General features: G+C 48.8%; 2 protein-coding genes across 3 annotated transcripts in view; one reads left to right on the plus strand and one right to left on the minus strand.

Moving 5' to 3' along the window:
* usp6nl (USP6 N-terminal like) overlaps positions 1-23,646 on the minus strand; it is a 373,327-nt gene that overhangs the window by 318,188 nt on the left and 31,493 nt on the right. The gene's annotated exons all lie outside the window — the stretch shown is intronic.
* The window catches only part of net1 (neuroepithelial cell transforming 1), a 226,080-nt gene continuing 221,029 nt past the window's right edge, over positions 18,596-23,646 (plus strand). For both annotated transcript variants that reach the window (XM_072471087.1, XM_072471088.1), the window contains exon 1: positions 18,596-18,786. In XM_072471087.1, the coding sequence (XP_072327188.1) occupies positions 18,677-18,786 (110 nt within the window). In that variant the 5' untranslated portion in view covers positions 18,596-18,676. The remainder of the gene's footprint in view (positions 18,787-23,646) is intronic.

Here is a 23,646-nt window from a genome sequence, read left to right on the forward strand (position 1 = left end):
CACTGACGCTCAGTTTGAGTTCCACCAGGGCCACCGAGCACCTGACTTCATTACAGCCTTGGTCCAAACAAGGACAAAATATCTGAATTCAAAGGGCAAGAGGAGAGTGCCTGCCCTTGACACCAAGATAGCATTTAACTGAGTGTGACATCAAGGAGTCCGAGCAAAACTGAAGGTCATGACAATCGGGCGGAAAACTTTCCACTGGTTAAAGTCATACCGAGGACAAAGGATGATGGTTCTTGTTGTTGGAGGTCAATCATCTCAGCTGCAGGACATCGCTGAAGGAGTTCCTCATTGGAGTGTCCTAGACCGAATCTTCTTCAGCCAATTCATCAATGATCTTCCTTCCGTCATAAGATCAGAAATGGGGAAGTTTGCAGATGATTGCACAATGTTCAGCACATCGTGCAACTCCTCACTCCTCCGATACTGAATGTTGTGTCCAAATGTACCAACACCTGGAAAATATTCAAGCTTGTGCTGATAAATGACAATAAGTACCAGGCAACCACCATCTTCAACAAGAGAGAATCCAACCATCTCCCCTTGACATTCAATGGCACTACCATTGTTGAATCCCCCACAATCAACATCCTGGGGTTGACCATTTACCAGAAACTGAAATGGACCAGCCATATAGATTGTAGCTACAAGACCAGGGAGGTTGGGAATTGTGCAGAGTAACTCACCTCCTGACTCCCCAAAGTCTTTCCACCATCGACAACAGGTGAAGAGTGTGATAGAATACTGGCGACATGTAGGTGAAGGCCACACATCAGGTGGCTCCTGCTGGAGTCTTTGTTTTTTCAGTTTCTATGCCCGGTTTCAGGGGTACCTTTTGGATGAGATGGTGTGGGAAGTCCTGAGGAGTCGGTGGAATGTTGAAGTTCCAGAAGAAACGCCAGAGGTAGAAGGGGACGAGCGAAATCCGCCAGCGAGTGTTGCTGTGAGTCCAGCAGGAGGAAAGATGGCGGGTCCTGGTTCGGCGGGTGAGGCAACTCCCATCACGATTGAGGTGACCGAGGTGGTGTCAGGGGGAGTTTGAAAGGTTGTTCGCCAAACATTTAGAGGTGCTATGGGGGGAGTTGACGGCTTTGCTTAATGAGTGGGTGAGGAGGCGCTTGCTCTGATAAAGGTTGCATTAAAAAAGATGTCAGTCGAGATGCGGGAGCAAGGAGAGAAGTTGAAGGGGGTGGAGGAGGCATTGCCGCAACACAGTGACCAGTTCACCTCGATGGGTGAGGAGCTGTGGAGGGTGGCGGAGTTCAATAGAGAGCTAAGAGCCAAGGTGGAGGACCTGCAGAACAGGTCAAGGAGACAAAATTTGAGGTCTGCCGAAGGGGTGGACGGCTTGAATCCAAATGAATATTTTGCAAACATTTTGGCCAAGTTGATGGGGGAGGGGGAAGAACCCTCCCTCAATGAGCTGGATAGGGCACATAGGTCACTCAGGCCTAAGCCTAAAGGGAATGAACCACCAAGGGCGGTCATAGTCTGCTTCCACAGCGACCATATGAAAGAGAAGGTTTTGAGCTGAACAAAGCAGAAGCGTAGCGTTAAGTGGGAAGGCATTGGTTTCCGTTTATACCAAGATCTGACAGCGGAGTTGGTGAGAAGGCAGGTGGCCTTTGGATGGGTGAAGGCGGTATTGTACAGCAGTGGGGTGAGGTTCAAAGTGGTCTACCCTGCAAAGCCGAGAGTGCCTCATGACTCAAAAGACTTGTATTTTGAGGTAGCGGAGGCGCTGGTTAAGGTTGAAGGACTGGGACTGAGATGAAAGTTGGGATCTGGACTTTGATGGTGTGGGCTGGGAATGGTTTTTAAGCTTTTCTTGGATTTTTTTCAATGGGGGGGGGGGGGGGAGGGGTTTACACGTGTTCCTATTTCTTCTTATAGATGTGTTTTTTTCTTTGGTTAGGGGATGTGGTCTCACCACTCGGCGGTATGGCTGTGGGTGTTATGTTCTTATGTTTGGCCGGTTGGAATAAATGCACTCAAGAACGTCCAGTTCAAGACTAGTTAAAGTTATATTGTTGAACAATTGCATGGATAAGATAACTGTAAGAATATTATCAAAAACTACTAACTATAATAAATTAACTATGAGCTACTATACAATATACATGACATGCATAATGTGTTCATTATTTACATATTTACAATTTATCACAAGTTCAATCTGTCCGGTTGTGTCTTGTCAAACCTCTGAGCATTGGTTGAACCAGTGAGTTTGCTTGATTTTCATTTGTTGTCGAAGATGATTCATAGAATCTACAGTGCAGAAGGAGGCCATTCGGTCCATCAAGTCTGCACCGGCTCTTGGAAAGAGCACCCTCCACCCTATCCCCGTAACCCAGTAACCTCACCCAACCTTTTTGGACATTAAGGGCAATTTAGCATGGCCAATCCACCTAACCTACACATCTTTGGACTGTGGCAGGAAACCATAGCACCCGGCGGAAATCACGCAGACACGGGGAGAATGTGCAGACTCCGCACAGTTAGTGACCCAAGCCGGGAAGCGAACCTGGGACTCTGGAGCTGCGAAGCAACTGTGCTAACCAATGTGCTACCATGCTGCCCACTACCCATGATTCTTGCTGTTTTTCTTGGCTTTGTACATTTTCATCTTGTTCTGGTTCTGTACGCTGAGGTATCTCCTATTCTGTTGTCCTTGAATTACTTACAATATCATCTTGTGGTTCCATAACAAAAGGTTGCTGAACCTTCAGCAGGGCTCTCTTGTTTAGTATTAGAACTTGCCTGTATTCAGTCATGATGATATATGATTGAGGACCTGATGATTGCAGTATCTTACTACACCTCAACCATCCATTTCTATCAGAATTTTCTATCCTGACTGTGTCACCTTTTTGTAATGGTTGTAGACATCTTGTTGTTTTGTCATAATACCTCTTCTGCCTCCTTTTTAGAAAGTGAGCTTCCTCACAATTTTTCGATTTGTTTCTTCCAATGGAATGTATGATGAGGTTGTTCTAAGCTGGCTGTTCACCAACAACTGCGAAGGAGATCCATTTATCAATGGTGCTGCTCTTTTAATGTTTAAATTGAGATCCTTCGGATCCATCAGATGCGTAGGTCATTATTATGTTTCTTCAGGTAAACCATGGAGTTCACCCATCCGTTGGTTCTTCGATGCATCTTATCACCCCCAGTTTTGTCAGTCTACTTCATTCTTAAGTCATTCCTTCAGTGGAGTTGGTGCATGTCTTGATGAGTGTTTGCCGGTCGTGCATTGTCTTTTAACTGTATGCGGTAGGTGAATGGTAACACTTCGAATCCTTGAAAAATTTCAGGAAATTCGTTCAGGATTGCATCCATTGATGTCTGTCACGTAGTTATATTACAGTCTGCAGTGTAGACTCTTTTCACTAACGCTTTTCAGTAGCTCGAATGCTTCCACTCCCAATAAAGATTCACGCTTATCATAGAATTTACAGCGCAGAAGGAGGCCATTCGGCCCATCGAGTCTGCACCGGGTAGGGTGGTCTTGGAAAGAGCACCCTACCCACGGTCAACACCACCACCTTATCCCCATAACCCAGCTACCCCACCCAACACTAAGGGCAATTTTGGAAACTAAGGGCAATTTATCACGGCCAATCCACCTAACCTGCACATCTTTGGACTGTGGGAGGAAACCGGAGCACCCGGAGGAAACCCACGCACACACAGGGAGGATGTGCAGACTCCGCACAGACAGTGACCCAAGCCGGAATCGAACCTAGGACCCTGGAGCTGTGAAGCAATTGTGCTATCCACAATGCTACCGTGCTGCCGTGTCTACTCAGCGTCTAGTATTGAGAACTTTACTGAGTGCACTTTGTTCTTTATACGGACCTCTAGTTTATTAATTATTTTGCCTTTACAATCTTTTAATAGTGTTGTGGTATTTAAAACGTGTGGCTTAATCTTCATTTCTTGTAAATCAGATAAACTGATTAAATTGGCTCTCGCTCCCATGTCAATTTTGACATTGATTGTTGTTCCATTAATCATTAGAGGAACTGTCCAGTTATCTCTTTGAACACTTACATCTGCATTGCTCTTACTGCAAACTTACTTTGATGCCTGTTAAACTTGCATGATCTCACAATGCGCATCTTCACTAGAAATCATATCCACAAAAAAAGTGTCTTCAAGATTTATTTCATCAATCACGTTGATTGACTTTGGTATTTCTGATTTTTATTGGAAAAACTTTGCTTGGCAAAGTGTTTTTTGCCTTTGCACCTGGAACAGATTTTACCACATGCTGGACATTGCCTTTGCAAATGTTTGTTGCCACATCTCTTGCTTAAAATTGAGGTTTTATTTACTCGCTTAAAATGGCCGCCGCTGCTGGGACGTTTTTACCTTCGGGTTTGTCACAACACTAATGGCGTAGGCTGCCTCTCCAAGCTTTGTGCCAAAATTCTTCAGGTTTAGAGTACTAATCTGCTGCGCAGCTAGCTCGCTGGCATTGGCAAATCTTAATAGCAACATCGAGCTGAAGATTGGTTTCCCTTAACAGCCAACCCCGTACCTTGTCGTTACAAATCTTGAACACTATTTTATCGCGGATCATCAATGCTTGCAAGGTAAAACAATTACATGACTGAGCCTTCAATCGCAACTCAGTCAAAAAACTATAAAACGATTAACCTGCCTTCTAGGTGTGCGTGCGAAAAATACAGCACTCGAATGTCTCATTTTCTTTTGGTGTGCAATGCCGATCAAATTGCTGTACAACTTAATAAAAGTCTTTACTATGTTAAATGTTTTAGTTGCTGTGAAATGAAGAGTCTAAAGTTCTTGTTTCAATGCACAAAGCATTGCTGACCACTGTAGCAGGTCCACAAACGATAGAAATATTTAATACGTTCATTTTCGATAGCGAGGCAGATAGTATGTTAAGTAATGGGTTAAGCACGGTAGCATTGTGGATAGCACAATTGCTTCACAGCTCCAGGGTCCCAGGTTCGATTCCGGCTTTGGTCACTGTCTGTGCGGAGTCTGCACATCCTCCCCGTGTGTGCGTGGGTTTCCTCCGGGTGCTCCGGTTTCCTCCCACAGTCCAAAGATGTGCAGGTTAGGTGGATTGGCCATGATAAATTGCCCTTAGTGTCCAAAATTGCCCTTAGTGTTGGGTGGGGTTACTGGGTTATGGGGATAGGGTGGAGGTGTTGAACCTGGGTAGGGTGCTCTTTCCAAGAGCCGGTGCAGACTCGATGGGCCGAATGGCCTCCTTCTACACTGTAAACTCTATGATAATCTATGAAGAGACATTGAAATTAGTTGTCTCATTTATGTTAAGTATCCATTAATTGACACTGATATGTAAAGGGACTTCAGGTGGTCTCTGTCAGGTGGTGTGTTAAGAGTTTTGTGCAGAGGCTGTGGAAGTGAAATAAATGGTGTCTGTGAAAAGGAACAAGAACTTTAGACTCTTCATTTCACAGCAACTAAAACGTCTAACAATGGAAGCAGAGGATGGTTGCTGTGCAAATGTGAAGGTTTGAAAGATACAACTTTTCCTGATCAAACCAAGGAGTGAATGAGAAGGGGGGAAAAAAAGATACATGGCTGAACCCAGGATAAAGATGGCTGGATATGACTATCCTCCCTTATTTTCTGAAAGGGAATCGTACAACCAATGGAGAAGTGCAGTAGTTATGTGGACTAAAGTAACTGCTTTGGGAAAGCGAAAACAAGGTATGGCATTGGCTCTTTCTCTAACATATGGCAGTAAAATCCGAAACAAAGTGCTTTCTGAGCTGGAATTGGAAGAGTTAGACGCCGAAGAAGGTCTGGAGACTTCATTACATTATATGGATATGATTTATAAGAAAGATGACTTGTTAAGTTCGTAAGAAGCATGGTCGGATTTTGATAAGTTCCGGAAAATGGAGGATATCTCCATGGAAGACTATATAATGGAATTTGGCAGACTATATAAAAGGCTGCAGAAACACAATCTGGAATTTCCACAGTCTGTGTTGGCCTTTAAATTACTTGACTGTGCTAGAGTGAGCAACATGGATAGGCTCCTGGTTTTGACAGGAGTTCAATTTACTGATAAGGATACCTTATTCGAACAGATGACAAAAGCTTTACAAACGTTTCTGGGGAAACATTTGATTCCGATGACTCTGATGACCCAAATAGGTCAGCCTGCAATAAGGCAGAATATGGAAGATACACTAGTAACAGGATGGCGAAATCGTATGGCTACGAACAGGGCTCAAGACTATAGACGGAGACCGAGACAAACAAATTATGAAGACAGAAACCCAGTTAGAACCGACAATAGGAAGATGAACCCCAGAAATGCACGGGGCATGATAAATCGATGTTATCGATGTGACTCTCAATACCATTATGCTTTCAACTGTCCAACTTGTTATGATAGAGTGTTTGAAGCGACACATGACACGGAAGAGTCAGAAGAGGGAAAAGATAGTGACCAGAAAGAAGGCATTGTCCTATTGACAAGCAGTTTTACGCCGGTAATGAGGGTGTTGGTTGCAGAATCCTTCAACTGTGCTGTATTGGACAGTGGCTGCACATCTACTGTGTGTGGAATTGACTGGTTAAAATGTTACCTGGACTCTTTGAATGCTGAAAATCGTAACAAGGTTAAGGAATTTGAAAGTTCCACAAGTTTCAGGTTTGGGGATGATAATACTCTGAAGTCGCTGAAAAGAGTGGTGATCCCTTGCAATATTGCCGGAGTGAATCATTTCATTAGCACGGATGTTGTATCAAGTGAGATACCTTTGCTTCTGAGCAGACCATCGATGAAGAAAGCACACATGAAACTGGATATGGAACAGGATAAGGCAACAGTTTTTGGAAAGACTGTGGACTTACAATTTACACAGTCGGGACACTATTGTATTCCATTACTGACAAATAATTTTTCAAGTAGAGTGGTTAAGGATGTGTTAATGGCAGTTGAAAATGGGACTTTAGCTGATAAAAAGCTTGTGGTATTAAAACTGCAAAGGCAGTTTGCACATCCGTCTCCTCGGAGGCTGAAAATTTTATTAAAGGATGCAGGGGTAAGGGATGACGACTATACTAAACTGATAAAACTGGTTAGTGACTGCTGTGAAGTTTGTAGGAAGTACAGAAGGACACCAGCACGACCGATAGTAACCCTACCTTTGGCCAGGGATTTTAACGACATTGAGGCCATGGACCTTAAGATCTGGGATATAGCAAATAATATATTTATTTTGCATTTTGTAGATTTAGCAACCAGATTTAGTCAATCAACGATTGTACGAAGTAAAGAAAAGAGAGTAATTCTGGATCAAATCGTGGAAAAATGGATAGGGACAGGAATGGGTCCACCGGCAAAATTCCTTACGGACAATGGGGGAGAATTTGCTAATGATGAGTTTAGGAATATGTGTGAAAACATGAATATCAGAGTTATGAATACGGCTGCAGAAAGCCCATTTAGTAATGGTGTCTGTGAAAGAAATCATGCTGTCATCGATGACATGCTTCAGAAAATTTTGGCAGATCAACCAAATTTCAGGCTAAATTCAGCTTTAGCATGGGCAGTATATGCAAAGAATTCATTGCAGATGGTTGGGGGCTATTGTCCTTATCAATTAGTGTTTGGTAGAAATCCTAAAATTCCGTCCATTTTGGATGACCAGCTTGGGAGGGGACTACAATTAGCTCTGGTTTTGCTGAACATTTAAATGCATTACATAGCAGTAGAAAAGCTTTTTTGGAAGCAGAAGTCTCTGAAAGAATTCGCATGGCTTCAGGGCATAACGTACGGCCATCAGATGCCGTTTTTCAGCAAGGAGACATGGTATACTATAAGAGAGACAATTCTAATGAATGGAAAGGCCCAGGGAAGATCATAGGCATAGATGGCAAAACAATTATTTTGCAACATGGTAATCAAACTGTTAGGGTCCATTCATCAAGGATAATGGGTACGGATTACAAATTTTCAAATTTAAACAAAGCAGTCAGACATGACGAGGAACCAGAGTCATCTGGTATGCATGTGTTACAGAACTATGAGGACCAATTAACTGATATAGACAGGGTTTCTGGGGAGGAACACAACTTCTGGTAAATTAAAACAGGCCATCTTTCCGAAAGGGCAACAGCCAAAAGTTGGTACAAAAGTGACATACTTGCCTGAAGGGTCTAGTCAATGGAAGGATGCAACTGTTATTAGTAGAGCAGGGAAGGCCACTGTAAAGTATAAACATTCGTTGAATGTACAGCATTCAGGGGAAGGAGTCAAGACAATGGATTGGGAAAACGAAGTTCAAAAATGGAGGGCACAGAAACGCAGTGCCAGTTCAGATAGTACATCGGATAGTGAACAGGTCCGCAGGAAAAGGTCGAGAACTATTGAAAGGACATCTCACAGCAGAAGGAAAAGATCAAGCAGTAACAGGACAGAACGAGATACCAGGCGGGAGAGGGGACATAGTTTGTCAAGATTACGGAACATGAGTAAGACTACGAATACTAATAGGAGTAGAAGCCCACATGCACGTGAGATTTTGGTGGCTTCAAATAAATTAGATGAAAAAGTTATTAAAGAAGCTAAACAGCAAGAATTGCATAGTTGGAGTGAATTTGGGGTATACACGGAAGTACCGGATAGGGGACAAAGAGCTCTATCCCACAGATGGATTTGCACGGAAAAGGTTCTTCCGGATGGAACTTATAAGGCAAAGGCCAGGCTCGTGGCAAGGGGATTTGAAGAAAACCTAGAAGATCAGGATTTAAGGGTAGATTCACCTACAGCAGGAAAGGTTATTTTAAAGATCTTCTTGGATCTATTAGCCACAAAGGCATGGGAATGCAAATCTATAGATCTAAAAGCTGTCTTTTTGCAGGGGCATCAGCTCCAGAGAGACATTTTTCTCCGTCCTAAAGAAGCAGCTAACACAGAAGGGGTACTCTGGAAGTTGAACAAATGTGTATATGGATTAAATGATGCATCCAGAGTCTGGTATTTTTCGGTAAGGTCAGTTTTGTTAAAGTTAGGCTGTTGCCAGTTGAAAGCAGATCCTGCAATGTTTTACTGGCACTATAAAGGAAATCTTTCTGGCATTTTTATGATGCATGTCGATGATTTTTTGTGGGGTGGGACTAGTGATTTTGAAGCTATTGTAATCTCTGGTTTGAGGAAAGAATTCAGGGTTGGAAGTCAGGCTTCTGGTGCATTTAAATATATTGGACTGGAAATTGGACAGACTAAGTTAGGGGCAATTTTACGTCAGCAATCTTATTTGGAAAGCATCACGCCAATAGCAATTAGTCGTGGCCGAGTTTCACAAAAAGACGCAATGGTTTCAAAGATAGAAAAAGAGCAACTGCGAAGTTTAGTTGGGCAACTGAACTGGTTAGGTAGACAGACTAGACCGGACGTGAGTTTTGATGGAGTACAAAAATGAATGATCCCAAAATGGAAGACATAATAAGAGCAAATAAATTGTTGGCCAAACTAAAAATGCAGGAGTGTGTTTCGAAGTTCCCGGTTTTACGTGACCTTAAGCACTTGATAGTTTATAGTGATGTGTCCTACGCAAATTTATGTGATGGGGTTTCAAGCGCAGGAGGTTTTATAATTTTCCTTTTGGGGAACAATGGTAAATGTTGCCCACTTGTGTGGGAAACAAAGAAAATAAGGAGAGTGGTAAAAAGCACTTTGGCTGCTGAGACGTTAAGCCTTGTAGAGGCGGTGGATATGGCTTTTTATATAAGTATGATATTGACAGAAATTTTTGGATTAGGGGTTTGGGGTAATATATCTATTGACTGTCACATTGACAATAAATCCCTGTGGGAAAATGTGCACTCTACAAAAAGTGTCAATGAAAAGAGGTTACAGATAGGCATCGCAGTTTTGAAGCAGATGTTGGTCAGAGGGGAAATAACAAAAATTAAATGGGTCGACAGGAGCTATCAACTGTCAGACTGTTTTACGAAAAGAGGGGCGGGTTCACAGAAACTTTTGGATATTGTTAATGAAGGGCGCTTGTTTCTGTGACTGTTTTTTTTTCTTTATCATCCAAACAAAAAAAAGTTGTGTGTGTTTTTGAGTTTCTTGAAATTTTGTTTTCACCTAATTTTTTTTTTTCTCCAAGGAAGGGGAGACTGTTAAGTAATGGGTTAAGAGACATTGCAATTAGTTGTCTCATTTATGTTAAGTATCCATTAATTGACACTGATATGTAAAGGGACTTCAGGTGGCCTCTGTCAGGTGGTGCGTTGTTAAGAGTTTTGTGCAGAGGCTGTGGAAGTGAAATAAATGGTGTTTGGTGAAAAAGAACAAGAACTTTAGACTCTTCATTTCACAGCAACTAAAACGTCTTAACATATTGTTCTACATTTCGGAGCCGGGCTCTTCGGTGGGGAACATAGTGGGTTTGCTTCAAAGATTTGGGATGTTCTCAGGGTGTAAGCTGAATTTGGGGAAAAGTGAGTTGAATTTCTCTAGCTTGGTGTGGAGGGTGAATGATGATTTGGTGAGGTGGGATAATCTTCCTCTGTCATTGACGGGCCGGGTACAGGCAGTGAAAATGAACATTTTACTCCGATTTTTGTTTTTGTTTCAGTGCCTGCCAGTCTTTTTGCCTGAGGTGTTTTTCAAGGAGGTGAATAGGCTGATCTGTTTGTTTGTATGGGCGGGGAAGGTGGCCAGGGTAAGGAAGGTGGTGCTTCAGAGGGGACAACAGTCATGGGGGTTGAGCTTCCTGAATCTGATGTATTATTGGGCGGCGAATGCAGAGAAGATTCAGGGATGGAATAGGGAGGCAGGGGCTTTGTGGGTAAGGATGGAGGTGGGCTCATATAAGGGGTCAGGGTTGTGGGCGCTGGCAACGACGCTGCTCCCGATGGTCCCAGGGAAATATTCGGGGAGTCCGATGGTGATGGCCACATTGACGATTTGGAGGCAGTTTAGACAGCACTCTAAGCTAGGGGCTGGGTCAGAGGGGATGCCGATAAGCGGGGGAATCACGGATTTGAGCCGGGGAATATGGATGAGAGCTTCCAAGGACGGGAGGAGAGGGGGATCAGGGAGATGAAGGATTTGTTTCTGCAAGGGTGGTTTACAAGTTTGGAGGAGCTGAGTGAGAAGTTTGGGTTGGCGCAGGGGGAGGGTTTCCAGTACATGCAGGTGCAGGACTTTGCGAAGAAAGTCTTCCCGACCTTCTCAATAGTGCCCCACCTCTTTGTTGTTGGAGGGGTTGCTGTCAGGAAGGAGGGGTTGGAGAGAGGGGTCATCTCAGTGACTTATAGCAGGATTTTGGAGGAGGCTACGGTGTCCACGGAGGGTGGGCATTAAGGCTAAGTAGGATGAAGAGCTGGGGGCGGTATTGGAGGAGAGATTGTGGTGTGAGGTGCTGTGGAGGGTGAATGCCTCGACTTGGTGTGCAAGGCTGGGGCTGATACAACTGAAAACTAATAACCCTAATCCAACAACACTCAAGAAGCCCAACACCATCCAGCACAAAGCAGCCCCTCTGATCAGCCACTTTCAAAATTCGTACCCTCCATAGCCAACGCTCAATACCAGCAGTGTGCACCTTCTGCAGGATGCCCTGCAGCAACTCAGCAAGATCACCTTCTCAAGGGCAATTCGGAATGGGCAATAAATGCTGGTCCATTCAGCAATGCCCACAATCAAAGAACAATACAGCACAGGAACAGGCCCTTCGGCCTTCCAATCATGTACCAATCATGATACAACTGTAGCACGATCAATCACTCACGAGACGAGAAGAGATGGAGTCAATCGATGGCTTTATTACGCAGACTTGTTCCCCAGCAGCACAGTTACAGAATGCGGCCGCTGGGAGAACCTGGGCTCTTATACTCCGCCTTACTGGGTGGAGCCAGTAGGCGGCTGATCCAATCGGGACCCAGCGTCTATCCAGTAATAGCCTCTCGGAATCACAGGGTACCGTAATACCCCTAATACATACCACCACATTCACCCCTTGTTAAAAAAGAACCCGGCGGGGGTAGTGGGCCGTATGGTGGTAGGGGTTTACAGAGTCGGTACCTAGGATGTCGCTAACACGGCGGCTATGCTCCGATATCAAACTACCAGTACTATTTACAATGCAACTTTTACTAGGCAACTGAATTATTTACAGAGGCATTTTTTGCTTTGTGATACGGATTCGATGAGTCGAATGGGTGCCCTGGTCGTCCTCGCCGATCGTCTCAGCCCCAGTGGTGATGCAGGCGCTGGCTCGGGCACCGTCGTCTCTGGGAGCGTAACGACGCCTCTTCCTGTTCCACTACCCTTAGTCGCGACTGGGGGGGGAAGACCGATCCACCCGAGAAGGGGGCGGCTGTGGGGTGCGCCGGTTGGAGGAAGGGGGTGATTGGTGTTGGGGGTGGGGTGTGTGGAGCTCTGGAGAGGGCGGCTGTGGGGTGCGCCGGTGGGAGGGTGTGTGGAGCTCCGGCGGGCGCCAGGTCCCGCAGGGAGACCGTGTCCTGTCGGCCGTCGGGATACGCCACGTAGGCGTATTGAGGGTTCGCGTGGAGATGAACCCTCTCGACCAATGGGTCCGACTTGTGCGTCCGCACATGTTTTTGGAGCAGGATGGGTCCCGGGGCTGCCAGCCAGGTCGGAAGTGGCGTTCCGGAGGAGGACTTCCTAGGGAAGACCAGGAGGCGTTCGTGAGGTGTTTGATTCGTTGTTGGACAAAGCAGCGACCGGATGGAGTGGAGGGCGTCTGGGAGGACTTCCCGCCAGCGGGAAACTGGGAGACTTCTGGACCGGAGGGCAAGAAGGACGGTCTTCCAGACCGTTCCGTTCTCCCTCTCCACCTGACCGTTCCCCCGGGGGTTGTAACTGGTCATCCTGCTCGAGGCAATGCCTTTGCTGAGCAGGAATTGACGCAGTTCGTCACTCATGAAGGAGGACCCCCTATCGCTCTGTATGTAGGCGGGGCAACCAAACAGTGTAAAGATGGTGCAGAGGGCTTTAATGACCGTGGCCATGATCATGCCACGATCATGTCGGGGCAGGGGATGGCGAACGGGAACCGGGAGTACTAATCAATCACGTTCAGGAAGTACTTGTTGCGGTCGGTGGAGGGAAAGGGGCCTTTGAAGTCCAGACTGAGGCGCTCAAAGGGACGGGAAGCCTTTATCAGGTGCGCTTTATCTGGCCTGTAGAAGTGCGGCTTGCATTCTGCGCAGATTTGGCAGTTCCTGGTGGCTGTCCTGACCTCCTCGATGGAGTAGGGCAGGTTGCGGGTCTTTACGAAGTGACAGAACTAAGTGACCCCCAGGTGACAGAGGTCCTAGTGGAGGGTTCGGAGACGGTCCACTTGTGCGTTGGCACATGTGCCGCGGGATAGGGCATCGGAAGGCTCGTTCAGCTTTCCGGGACGATACAAGATCTCATAGTTATAGGTGGACAGTTCGCTCCTCCACCGCAAGATCTTGTCGTTCTTGATCTTGCCCCGCTGTGCATTATCGAACATGAAGGCAACCGACCGTTGGTCAGTGAGGAGAGTGAATCTCCTACCGGCCAGGTAATGCCTCCAATGTCGCACAGCTTCCACTATGGCCTGGGCCTCCTTTTCCACTGAGGAGTGGCGGATTTCTGAAACGTGGAGGGTGCATGAAAAAAAGGCCACGGGTCTGCCCGCTTGGTTGAGGGTGGCTGCCAGAGCAACGTCGGACGCGTCGCTATCGACTTGGAAGGGGAGGGATTCGTCGATCGCGTGCATCGTGGCCTTTGCGATATCCGCTATGATGCGGCTGAAGGCCTGGCGGGCCTCTGTCGACAGGGGAAAAACCGTGGACTGGATTAGCGGACGGGCCTTGTCCACGGAGTGGGGGACCCACTGGATGTAATAAGAGAAAAAGCCCAGACAGCTTTTCAGGGCCTTGGAACAGTGAGGGAGGGGGAACTCCATAAGGGGGCGCATGCGTTCAGGGTCGGGGCCTATAACTCAATTTCGCACTACGTAGCCAAGGATGGCTAGACGGTCAGTGCTAAACACGCATTTTTCCCTGCTGTACGCGAGATTCAGGGCGTTTGCGGTCTGGAGGAATTTGCGGAGGTTGGCGGCGTGGTCCTGCTGATCGTGGCCGCAGATGGTGACGTTATCGAGGTATGGGAACGTAGCCCGCAAACCGTACCGGTCAACCATTTGGTCCATCTCCCGTTGGAAGACCGAGACTCCGTTAGTGACGCCAAATGGAACCCTTAATAAATGATAGAGCCGCCCATCTGCTTCGAAAGCAGTGTATTTGCGGTCGCTCGGGTGGATGGGGAGCTGGTGATATGCGGACTTAAGGTCCACCGTGGAAAAGACCTTGTACTGTGCAATCCGATTGCCCATGTCGGATATGCGGGGGAGAGGGAACGCATCCAGCTGTGTGTACCTATTGATATTACATAGATTACATAGAACATACAGTGCAGAAGGAGGCCATTCGGCCCATCGAGTCTGCACCGACCCACATTAATCACTCACTTCCACCTTATCCCCGCAACCCAATAACCCCTCCCAACCCTTATGGACACTACGGGTAATTTAGCATGGCCAATCCACCTAACCTGCACGTCTTTGGACTGTGGGAGGAAACCGGAGCACCCGGAGGAAACCCACGCGGACACGGGGAGAACGTGCAAACTCCGCACAGACAGTGACCCAGCGAGGAATCGAACCTGGGACCCTGGCGCTGTGAAGCCACAGTGCTAATCACTTGTGCTACCGTGCTGCCCGGTTTGACTATAGTCTATGACCATCCTCTGCTTCTCCCTGGTCTTTACAACTACCACCTGAGCTCTCCAGGGACTACTGCTGGACTGGATTATGCCTTCCTGCAGCAGCCGCTGGACTTCCGACCGGATAAAGGTTCGGTCCTGGGCGCTGTACCGTCTGCTCCTAGTGGCGACAGGTTTGCAATCTGGGGTGAGGTTCACAAACAGGGAAGGAGGGTCGACCTTGAGGGTCGCGAAGCCGCAGATAGTGAGTGGGGGTATAGGGCCGCCGAATTGGAACGTTAAACTCTGGAGGTTGCACTGAAAATCCAACCCCAGGAGTGTGGCAGCGCAGAGGTGGGGGAGGACGTAAAGCCGGTAGATCTTGAACTCCCTCCCCTGCACCGTGAGGTTCGCGATGCAGAATCCTTTGATCTCTATGGAATAGGATCCTGCTGCCAGGAAAATCTTTTGATTACTCGGGTGGATCGAAAGAGAACAGCATCTTACCGTATCGGGGTGTATAAAACTCTCCGTGCTCCCAGAGTCGATCAGGCAGGGCATCTCGTACCCGTTGACGAGCACCGTCGTTGTTGTCGTTTGGAGCGTTCGGGACCGCGACTGGTCCAGGGTCACCGAAGCCATTCACTGTTACAGCATCGGGGCGTTTTCTTCAGGCCCCGTGAAGTCGTCAATTCCTGGGTCCTTGGCCGTCAGCCAAGATGGCGGCGTCCATGGGTTGCACACGGTCGGGGGTGGACAAGATGGCGCTGCCCATTGATCGCATGTGGCCGGAAGCACAAAACCCATCCTTCCCGCATGGAGTCCGGGACCCAAGATGGCGGCGCCCCTCCCTCCCGCATGGAGTCCGGGACCCAAGATGGCGGTGCCCCTCCCGCATGGAGTTCGGGACCCAAAATGGCGGACCCGTTGGCCCCACATGGATCGTTGGGGGAGGGGGGGTGGTGCCGGGGGGGGGGGTCGGTCATGGCGGGGGTCCACGGTGCCCAAGGGGCAGCCGCGCGGTCTGGGGCGTATGGAGTCCGGGACCCGTTGGCTGCACATGGATCGTTGGGGGGGGGTGAGTTTGGGGTCCTGGTTCTCCCCGGTAGATTGCAGTGACCCCTGTTGCTCTTATTAGCCTTAGTTTTATTAGTTCTGCTTATGTCACCTTCGCTCACGAGTCGCCAGGTATCTTTCTGATACCGCCACGTGGTTCAAGCTCGAGTTATGATTAATAAGACAGCACACCGCTTAGTAAGATTGAATCAACGGTCATTTATTATGGACAGCAATAAATACTTACACAATAATCCTACTTTCTATATCACTACCTGCCACTACTGGCCAATACTTAACTTTTAGGAATGGCCCACCAGGTCAGGGAAACGAATGGCTTCTCGAATTGGGTCTGGCCTGCGGGATTCAAAAGACTGATACAGGTCGATGGCTAGGAGTCTCTATCGCTGGAGTCAAACTTACGGTTGCTGGTCGATGGTTCTTGCGAAGGTTGCGAGCAGGAGAAGAAGGGAGAGAGAGAGAGATCTGAAGTTGGCCCCTCAATTTATAGGGCCATGGGGCTTCCCGCCTCTCGGGGCGGCCCTTGACCCTGAGTCCCAAGTGATTGGACTTGTTCCCAATCACTGGGTTCGATATGCTCCAATAATGGGGCGATTCCTTGATCGGGGGGTGGTCGTTCACCTGTCTTTGTCTCGGCCACTGCTGGCGTCAAGAGGTCTGGCCCGGCATTCAATTGCTAAGATGTTGCAATTGTTCCCGGGGATAGCCGATTAAACTGCAGATGTCTGGGTTGATGTGCTGCTAATGGTCGCAGGTATCGATCTGGGCCGACTTCCCCAGAGCCGAATACGCTATTCCGTCTGCAGCTGTCCGTTTGTGCCCTGTTGGCTGCTTTTCCCATCAGCCTTTTCGGTTAGCCATTTTATATTGGATTTTGGCCAAATTAATCGGGAATCAGCCATTTTAGGTGGCTACACCCCCCAGGCCTGGCACACCGCTACAAAGTGCCCTTCTTTGCCGCACCCTTTGCAGAGTGCTGAGCAGGCCGGGCAGCGCAGCCGGGGGTGTTTCGTTTGCCCGCAAAAGTAGCAGCGGGGCCCCCCCCCGGGTGGGCTGGCGCTCTGTCAGCACAGGCCTGCGGGTGGGTGGGGGGTCCCGGGGGGGGGGGGGGGGGGGGGGGTCGGTCGTGGCGGGGGTCCACGGTGCCCAAGGGGCAGCCACGCGGTCGGGGGCGTAGGCACGGGCGTTCTGTGACGCCACATCAAGCGAGCCAGCGAGGGCCCGTGCCTCCTTGAGGCCTAGTGCGTCTCTCTCCAGCAATCGCTGGCGAATTTGGGACGGGAGCATACCTGCTTCAAAGGCATCCTGAACTAGTAGTTCCGTATGTTCAATCGCCGAAACCGATGGGCAGTTGCAGTTTCTCCCCAGTATCAACAGCGCACTGTAGAATTCGTCCAGCGATTCCCCAGGGATCTGCCGTCTCGTCGCGAGCTGGTGGCGTGCGCAGACCTGGTTGACGGGCCGAACATAGAATCCCATCAGCATGGCGAGCGCCGACTGGAAATCCTCTGCGTCCTCTATATGAGTGTAGATTTCCAGGCTCACCCTGGAATGCAGGACTTGCATTTTCTGGTCTTCTGTAGTTACGCAGGTGGCCGTTCGGAGGTATCCTTCGAAACACGCTAGCCAGTGTTTAAAAGTGGCCGCTGAGTTTGCCGCGTGGGTGCTGATTCGCAGACACTCAGGGGTGATTCGGAGCTCCATGTCCTTTAAGTCTGCGTAATGTCTTGTAGCACGATCAATCACTCACGAGACGAGAAGAGATGGAGTCAATCGATGGCTTTATTATGCAGACTTGTTCCCCAGCAGCAGTTACAGAATGCGGCTGCTGGGAGAAACCGGGCTCTTAGACTCCGCCTTACTGGGTGGAGCCAGTAGGCGGCTGATCCAATCGGGACCCAGCGTCTATCTCGGCATCACAGGGTACCGTAATACCCCTAATACATACCACCACACCAACATTTGCCAAAACCCTCAGCACTTCCTTGTGCTGTATCCCTCTGTACCCATCCTATCCATGTATTTGTCGAGATGTCTTTTGAACGCCGTTAATGTATCTGCTTCCACAACCTCCCCTGGCAACGTGCTCCAGGCACTCACCACCCTCTGCGTAAAAAACCTGCCTTCCACATCTCCTCCAAATTTTGACCCACGGACTTTAAACCTCTGCCCCCTGGTGACTGACCCCTCCACCCTGGGAAAAGAGGGTGAATGAAGAAAAATAAGCATACAAAATAACAAATAAACATACAGTAAGGTGCAGGAACAATTTCAAAAGCAAACGGGGCTAAATCGCTGGCTTTTAAAGCAGACCATGCAGGCCAGCAGCACGGTTCAATTCCCGTACCCGCCTCCCCGAACAGGTGCCGGAATGTGGCGACTAGGGGCTTTTCACAGTAACTTCATTGAAGCCTACTTGTGACAATAAGCGATTTTCATTTCATTTCAAATAAATTAATTTAGAGCAATGTGGAGGGAATACACATCTTAGTGAATCACTTCTAAGCATTCCATTTTTAGTAATTTCCCTACAGGTAATTTGTAGAAACGCAATTCTTCTCAGTGATGTTGCATCACCGTTGTTTCTTCCCAAGGCAGGCTGAAGATTTGGTGATATCTGGGTTTGCCATTCCCCAGGCGGCTCGATTTAGGCTTGAGGCTGGAGCTCGGCCCGGGGGCGTTGCCAGAGCAACGAGGGAGGCGGGCGGGCGCTGATTGGCGCGTTCGAGCGGCGGCAGTTTCAAACCAGGGCGTGTGGGGGTGGGGCGGTTAGAGACCCGGCCCCGACCGACAGACCCGGTACCCAGACTCCGGCACCCACACCGCTGCCCCGGTCCCCTTCCCAGCCCCGGTACCCGCACCATGAGTCAGCCACGACTGCCTCTGAAAGAAAACAGGAGGCCGCCGCTCAAGAGGAAATCTTCCGCGCCTTCCAGAAGCAGCACTCCGGAGGCGGCAGACAGCAACAGCCGGTCAGTGAGCGAAAGAGCCCCCCCCCAAAAAAAAATCGCTACCCCCCCCCCCAAATCACTACCCCCCCACCCCCAAAATCACTACCCCCCCCAAATCACTACCCCCCCAAATCACTACCCCCCTCCCCCCAAAATCACTACCCCCCCCTCCCCCCCAAAATCACTACCCCCCTCCCCCCCAAAATCACTACCCCCCTCCCCCCCCCAAAATCACTACCCCCTCCCCCCCAAAAATCACTACCCCCTCCCCCCAAAAAAATCACTACCCCCTACTCCCCCCCCAAAATCACTACCCCTCCCCCCCAAAATCACCACCCCCTCAATCACCCCCCCCCAAAATCACTACCCTGCCCCAATCACTACCCCCCCAATCACTACCCCCCCAATCACTACCCCCCCCAATCACTACCCCCCCAATCATCCCCCCAAAATCACTACCCCACCCCAATCACTGCCCCCCCAATCACTACCCCCCCAATCACTACCCCCCCCAATCACTACCCCCCCCCAATCACTACCCCCCAATCACTACCCCCCAATCACTACCCCCCAATCACTACCCCCCCAATCACTACCCCCCCAATCACTACCCCCCCAATCACTACCCCCCCAATCACTACCCCCCCAATCACTACCCCCCCAATCACTACCCCCCCAATCACTACCCCCCCAATCACTACCCCCCCAATCACTACCCCCCCCCGATCGCTACCCCCCCCGATCGCTTCCCCCTTCCCCCCCGATCGCTTCCCCCTTCCCCCCCGATCGCTGCCCCCTTCCCCCCCATCGCTGCCCTCTTCCCCCCCCCCCCCGGAGAACTGTGTCCGATGTCGTGTATTGCTGCTGTACCATCTTCCTCAGTGTTGTCTTTAGGTGTCTTTCAGTGTTCATGCGTTCCACAATGCCACTGGATTGTGGGTGATAGGCAGTGTGGAACTTCTGTTTAATTCTGAAAATTGTTAGGATGTTTTTCATTATTCTTCCTGTGAAGTGCGAACCTTGATCCGACTCAATACCAGAGGAGAGTCCCCATCTAGTAAATATTTGCTGGGTTAGAATTTTCGCTGTCGCTTTAACCGTGTTTGTCCTGGAAGGGAATGCTTCCACCCATTTTGTGAAGGATCACGACCAACACATATTTAAATCCATTTCTGCAGGGGGGAGGGGACCAATGTAATCTAATTGTAAGTTCGTCCATGGGCCATTAACAGGGCGGGTGTGTCTTAGCTGACCTTTCTTTGCGTATCTGTCTGGGTTGTTCTGGGCGCAAATTAAACAATTTTCAATGTAGTGGGTTACATCAGTTTTTAAATCGGGCCACCAGCAGAGAAGTCTAAGGTGGGCAAGGGTGGATTCTATCCCTTGGTGTCCAGGTCTGTCATGGAATTGACAAATAATCTGGTTCCTGTCCTGGGTGGGGACCACATAAATACCATTCTTCAATATGATTCTGTCGTGTATTGCTAACATGTCTTTAAACCTATCATAGGGAGCTGGGAAGTCTCCTTTTAATATTTCCTTAAGCGCGTCGTCTTCCTTTTGTGCCTGTGCCAAATCTTGAATATTGGTCTGTGAGACCTGGACCACGTGTACTGGGGCACTCTCGGGGGGAGGGGGAGGGGGGGGTTGCCAAAAGTGACCATGTCGTGAGCCTGCTTTTGCTAGGGCGTCTGCTTTTACGTTACACTGTGGGGAGGAACGATGATGGCTTCTAACCTTTAGGATTCCATATTTGCGATCTTCAGCTTTAGTAATGGCGCTGAGAGTAGGGGTTTCCCGTTGGCGGATATAAGTCCTCTAAATTCCCACGGGGCAGGAATTCCGTCAAGCAGTTGCAAACATATAAACTGTCCGAATATATGTCTGCTGGGGTCGGGAACAAAGCCGGGTGCTGCACAATGTATGCATTGGCTGATAACACGGCTGCCTGCGAACCTAAATGTCCTGGCAACTTTAATGATATCTCCTCTAATGCGCGTTCCTGCGTGTCTTCTACATATATGCCACATCCGTAATCCTTTTCCCATTACCAACGGTGGAGGAGCCGTCTACATACATTTTTAGAGCTTTATCTGTGGGCTGGGTTCTCTGTGGTCTGATGCCTGTTTTTGTCGGTTACGATTTGGGAATAAAGGGTCCTGTGTTGTGCCTGGCTGCAATGATTTTACACTTGTGGGGTTCCTGCATATTGTAAATTATCGGCCAGAAACATGTGCATCTTTGTCCTCTTTGCTGTAATGTCGGGTCCTTGTAGGAGTAGGGTCCAGTGCGCTGCTCTAATTTGGCTAACTGTACCGTCCTTCAGCCTACCGTCTAACAGTAGCTGGATTGGGGTGTGCTCGGTCAAACTGGTTACGGGGTTGTGTCCTGTGATGTACGCAAAGTACTGGACAGCCCAAAAAACTGTGAGCAAGTGCCTTTCGCAGGCTGAAAATCCTTGCTCGACCGGATCCAAAACTCGTGAGGCATAGGCTACGGGTCCTAAACGATTGTGCCTTTCCTGGAGAAGTACGGCCAAAAGGGTTCGGTCGGTGGTCGCTACCTCTATTGCGTATGGGGAGTGGGGGTCTGGTGCCTACAAAGCGGGAGCTGTACCTAGGGCGCGTTTTAGTGCATCGATGGCATCCGTGTGCTGTGGAAGCCATTTCCATGGGGCCTGTTCCTTAAGGACTCGGAAAGTGGGGCTGCCTTTGTGGTGAAACCGTCTATATGGTTCCTGCAATAACCAACCAGTCCTAAAAATGACTGGAGTGCTGTAACATTATGGGGCAAGGGCAATTTCACAATTGAGTCAATACGTTTTTGCTCTATCTCGCGCTTACCATGTGTTATGACTTCCTAAATACGTGACCTTTACTTGGAGAGTTTGGGCTTTTTTGGGCTTGGTTTTACATCCAATTTCCTTTAGGAGACCTAATAGTTCAGAAAGATGCAAAATGTGCTCTTCCTTGGTGTCGGCCTGTAGGCGCAAGTCGTCCACATACTGAATGAGGCATTCGGGTTGGGAAAATTTCGACAATCCATTCGCCAATTGTCTGTGAAAAATGGAGGGGGAGTTATGGAAGCTTTGTGGAAGGCATGTCCACGTGTACTGCTGTCCCTGGAAGGTGAACGCAAATTTATACTGGCACGTTTTATCCAATGGAATGGACCAAAAGCCATTGCTAATGTCCAGAACCGTGAAAAACTTTGACTCGTGTCACTGCTTTAACATGGTCTCGGGACTCGTGGCAACGGTGGGGGCTGCTAACGGAGTTACTTTGTTTAATTCTCTATAATCGATGGTCAGTCTCCATAAACCATCTGGTTTTCTTACGTGCCAAATCGCGGCATTGTTCGTTGAGGCTACAGGCCGAAGTACACGTTGATCCAATAAACTTTGAATTACCTTAGCTATTTCTCCCTCGGCTTGCTGTGGATAACCGTATTGTTTCTGGGGCTTAGGATTGGGACCTGTAATGGTGACCATTCCTGGAATTTTACCGCAATCGTGCTTGTGCTGGGCAAAAGATGCATTGTGTTTCTTTAAGACTTCCCAAACTGTTTTGTCCGTGGTAATGGTTTGTGGATCAAACCAGTAATATCCCACTGAGCTAATCCTGTGTTTGTAGTCTCCTACTGTGAGCGTGGCGGGGGCTCGTGCTGCTTTTCACACACACTTATTCACGAGGTCAAAAGAAAGGTTGTGTAGCTCAAGTGTTCTTCAAACTTTTTCGGGGATCCATTTTTACCACCCAGCCGACCTGAGCGACCCATCATTTTCTCTTACCTTGTTTGCTGCTGACAAAAATGGAGGAAATGGTTTTGGGTCCCTTTGTCCCTCGTACACCCTCCTCCAATGGAACCTGTTTGACGAAGGTGAAGCCTTCCGGTGTTGGAATGTATGGAGTCTCCATCTGACCAAAGTTCTGCATTTTTTTTTCCTGTAAAATTTTATCAAATCAACCCCCCCCCCCCCCGAACTTGTAATAAAAAATAAAATGAATAAAAAGACCCCAAACTTGTAAAACAAAAAGCTGCGACCGTTTTTTAAAAAAATAGCGGCCGCACTGCGCATGCGTGCCCGATCATCGACGCGCATGCGCATAGTTTTGCGCATGCGCGCCAATGATTGTGCGCGCATGCGCAGTGCAGCTGAATTTTTTTTACATGTTCGCGGCCATTTTGAAGGCCGCTTGCAGCCGGCGTTATTAAAAGCCGGCTGCTGCGCAGGGATTTGCGCGATCGGAAGGACGGCTCCGTGACCCTCCAACACCCACCCGCAACCCACCTGCGGGTCGCGCCCCCGAGTTTGAAGAACACTGGTGTAGCTTATGAAATCTATCCCCAAGATGTGCTCTGCTGTCTGGGGTAAATCTACTAAAACGACCGAGTGCTTGGTTCTAATGTTACCGATCTGAATATCCACAGGGACTGTAATGTGTCCCTGCTGTAGGTGTCCTGTAAATCCACTAAGAGTGATAGTGTCTGTAGCGGGGCATATATCTCGGTACATTGTGGAGGAGTTTGACGTGGTTTGGGACCCTCCTGTGTCCCAAAGGAACTCTACGGGGTGTCCCCAGACTGTGCCTGTGACTGCTGGTCTTCAGGACCTGTTCCAGAGTGTGACGCAGACCCAAGTTGGGGAGTCCGAACACTCAATCGGTGCCATTTATGGCCAAATTATCTGAATGGGCGCTAATGCTGTGGATAGGCCTGGCATTGTTCCTGTGTGGGGCATTTGCGTGCTGATTCCGTTGCGGGTTCAGGGGGGCATTGCATTCTCGGGCGTAATGTCCCTTCTGTCCACAATTATACCATCCCTGTGCTTTATGGTGCTGTGCGTTATTTCTGCCTTCATTTACCCATGCGGGGTCTTGA

Source organism: Scyliorhinus torazame, chromosome 13 (genome assembly GCF_047496885.1).
Source record: "Scyliorhinus torazame isolate Kashiwa2021f chromosome 13, sScyTor2.1, whole genome shotgun sequence".
Classification (NCBI taxonomy): Eukaryota; Metazoa; Chordata; class Chondrichthyes; order Carcharhiniformes; family Scyliorhinidae; genus Scyliorhinus; species Scyliorhinus torazame.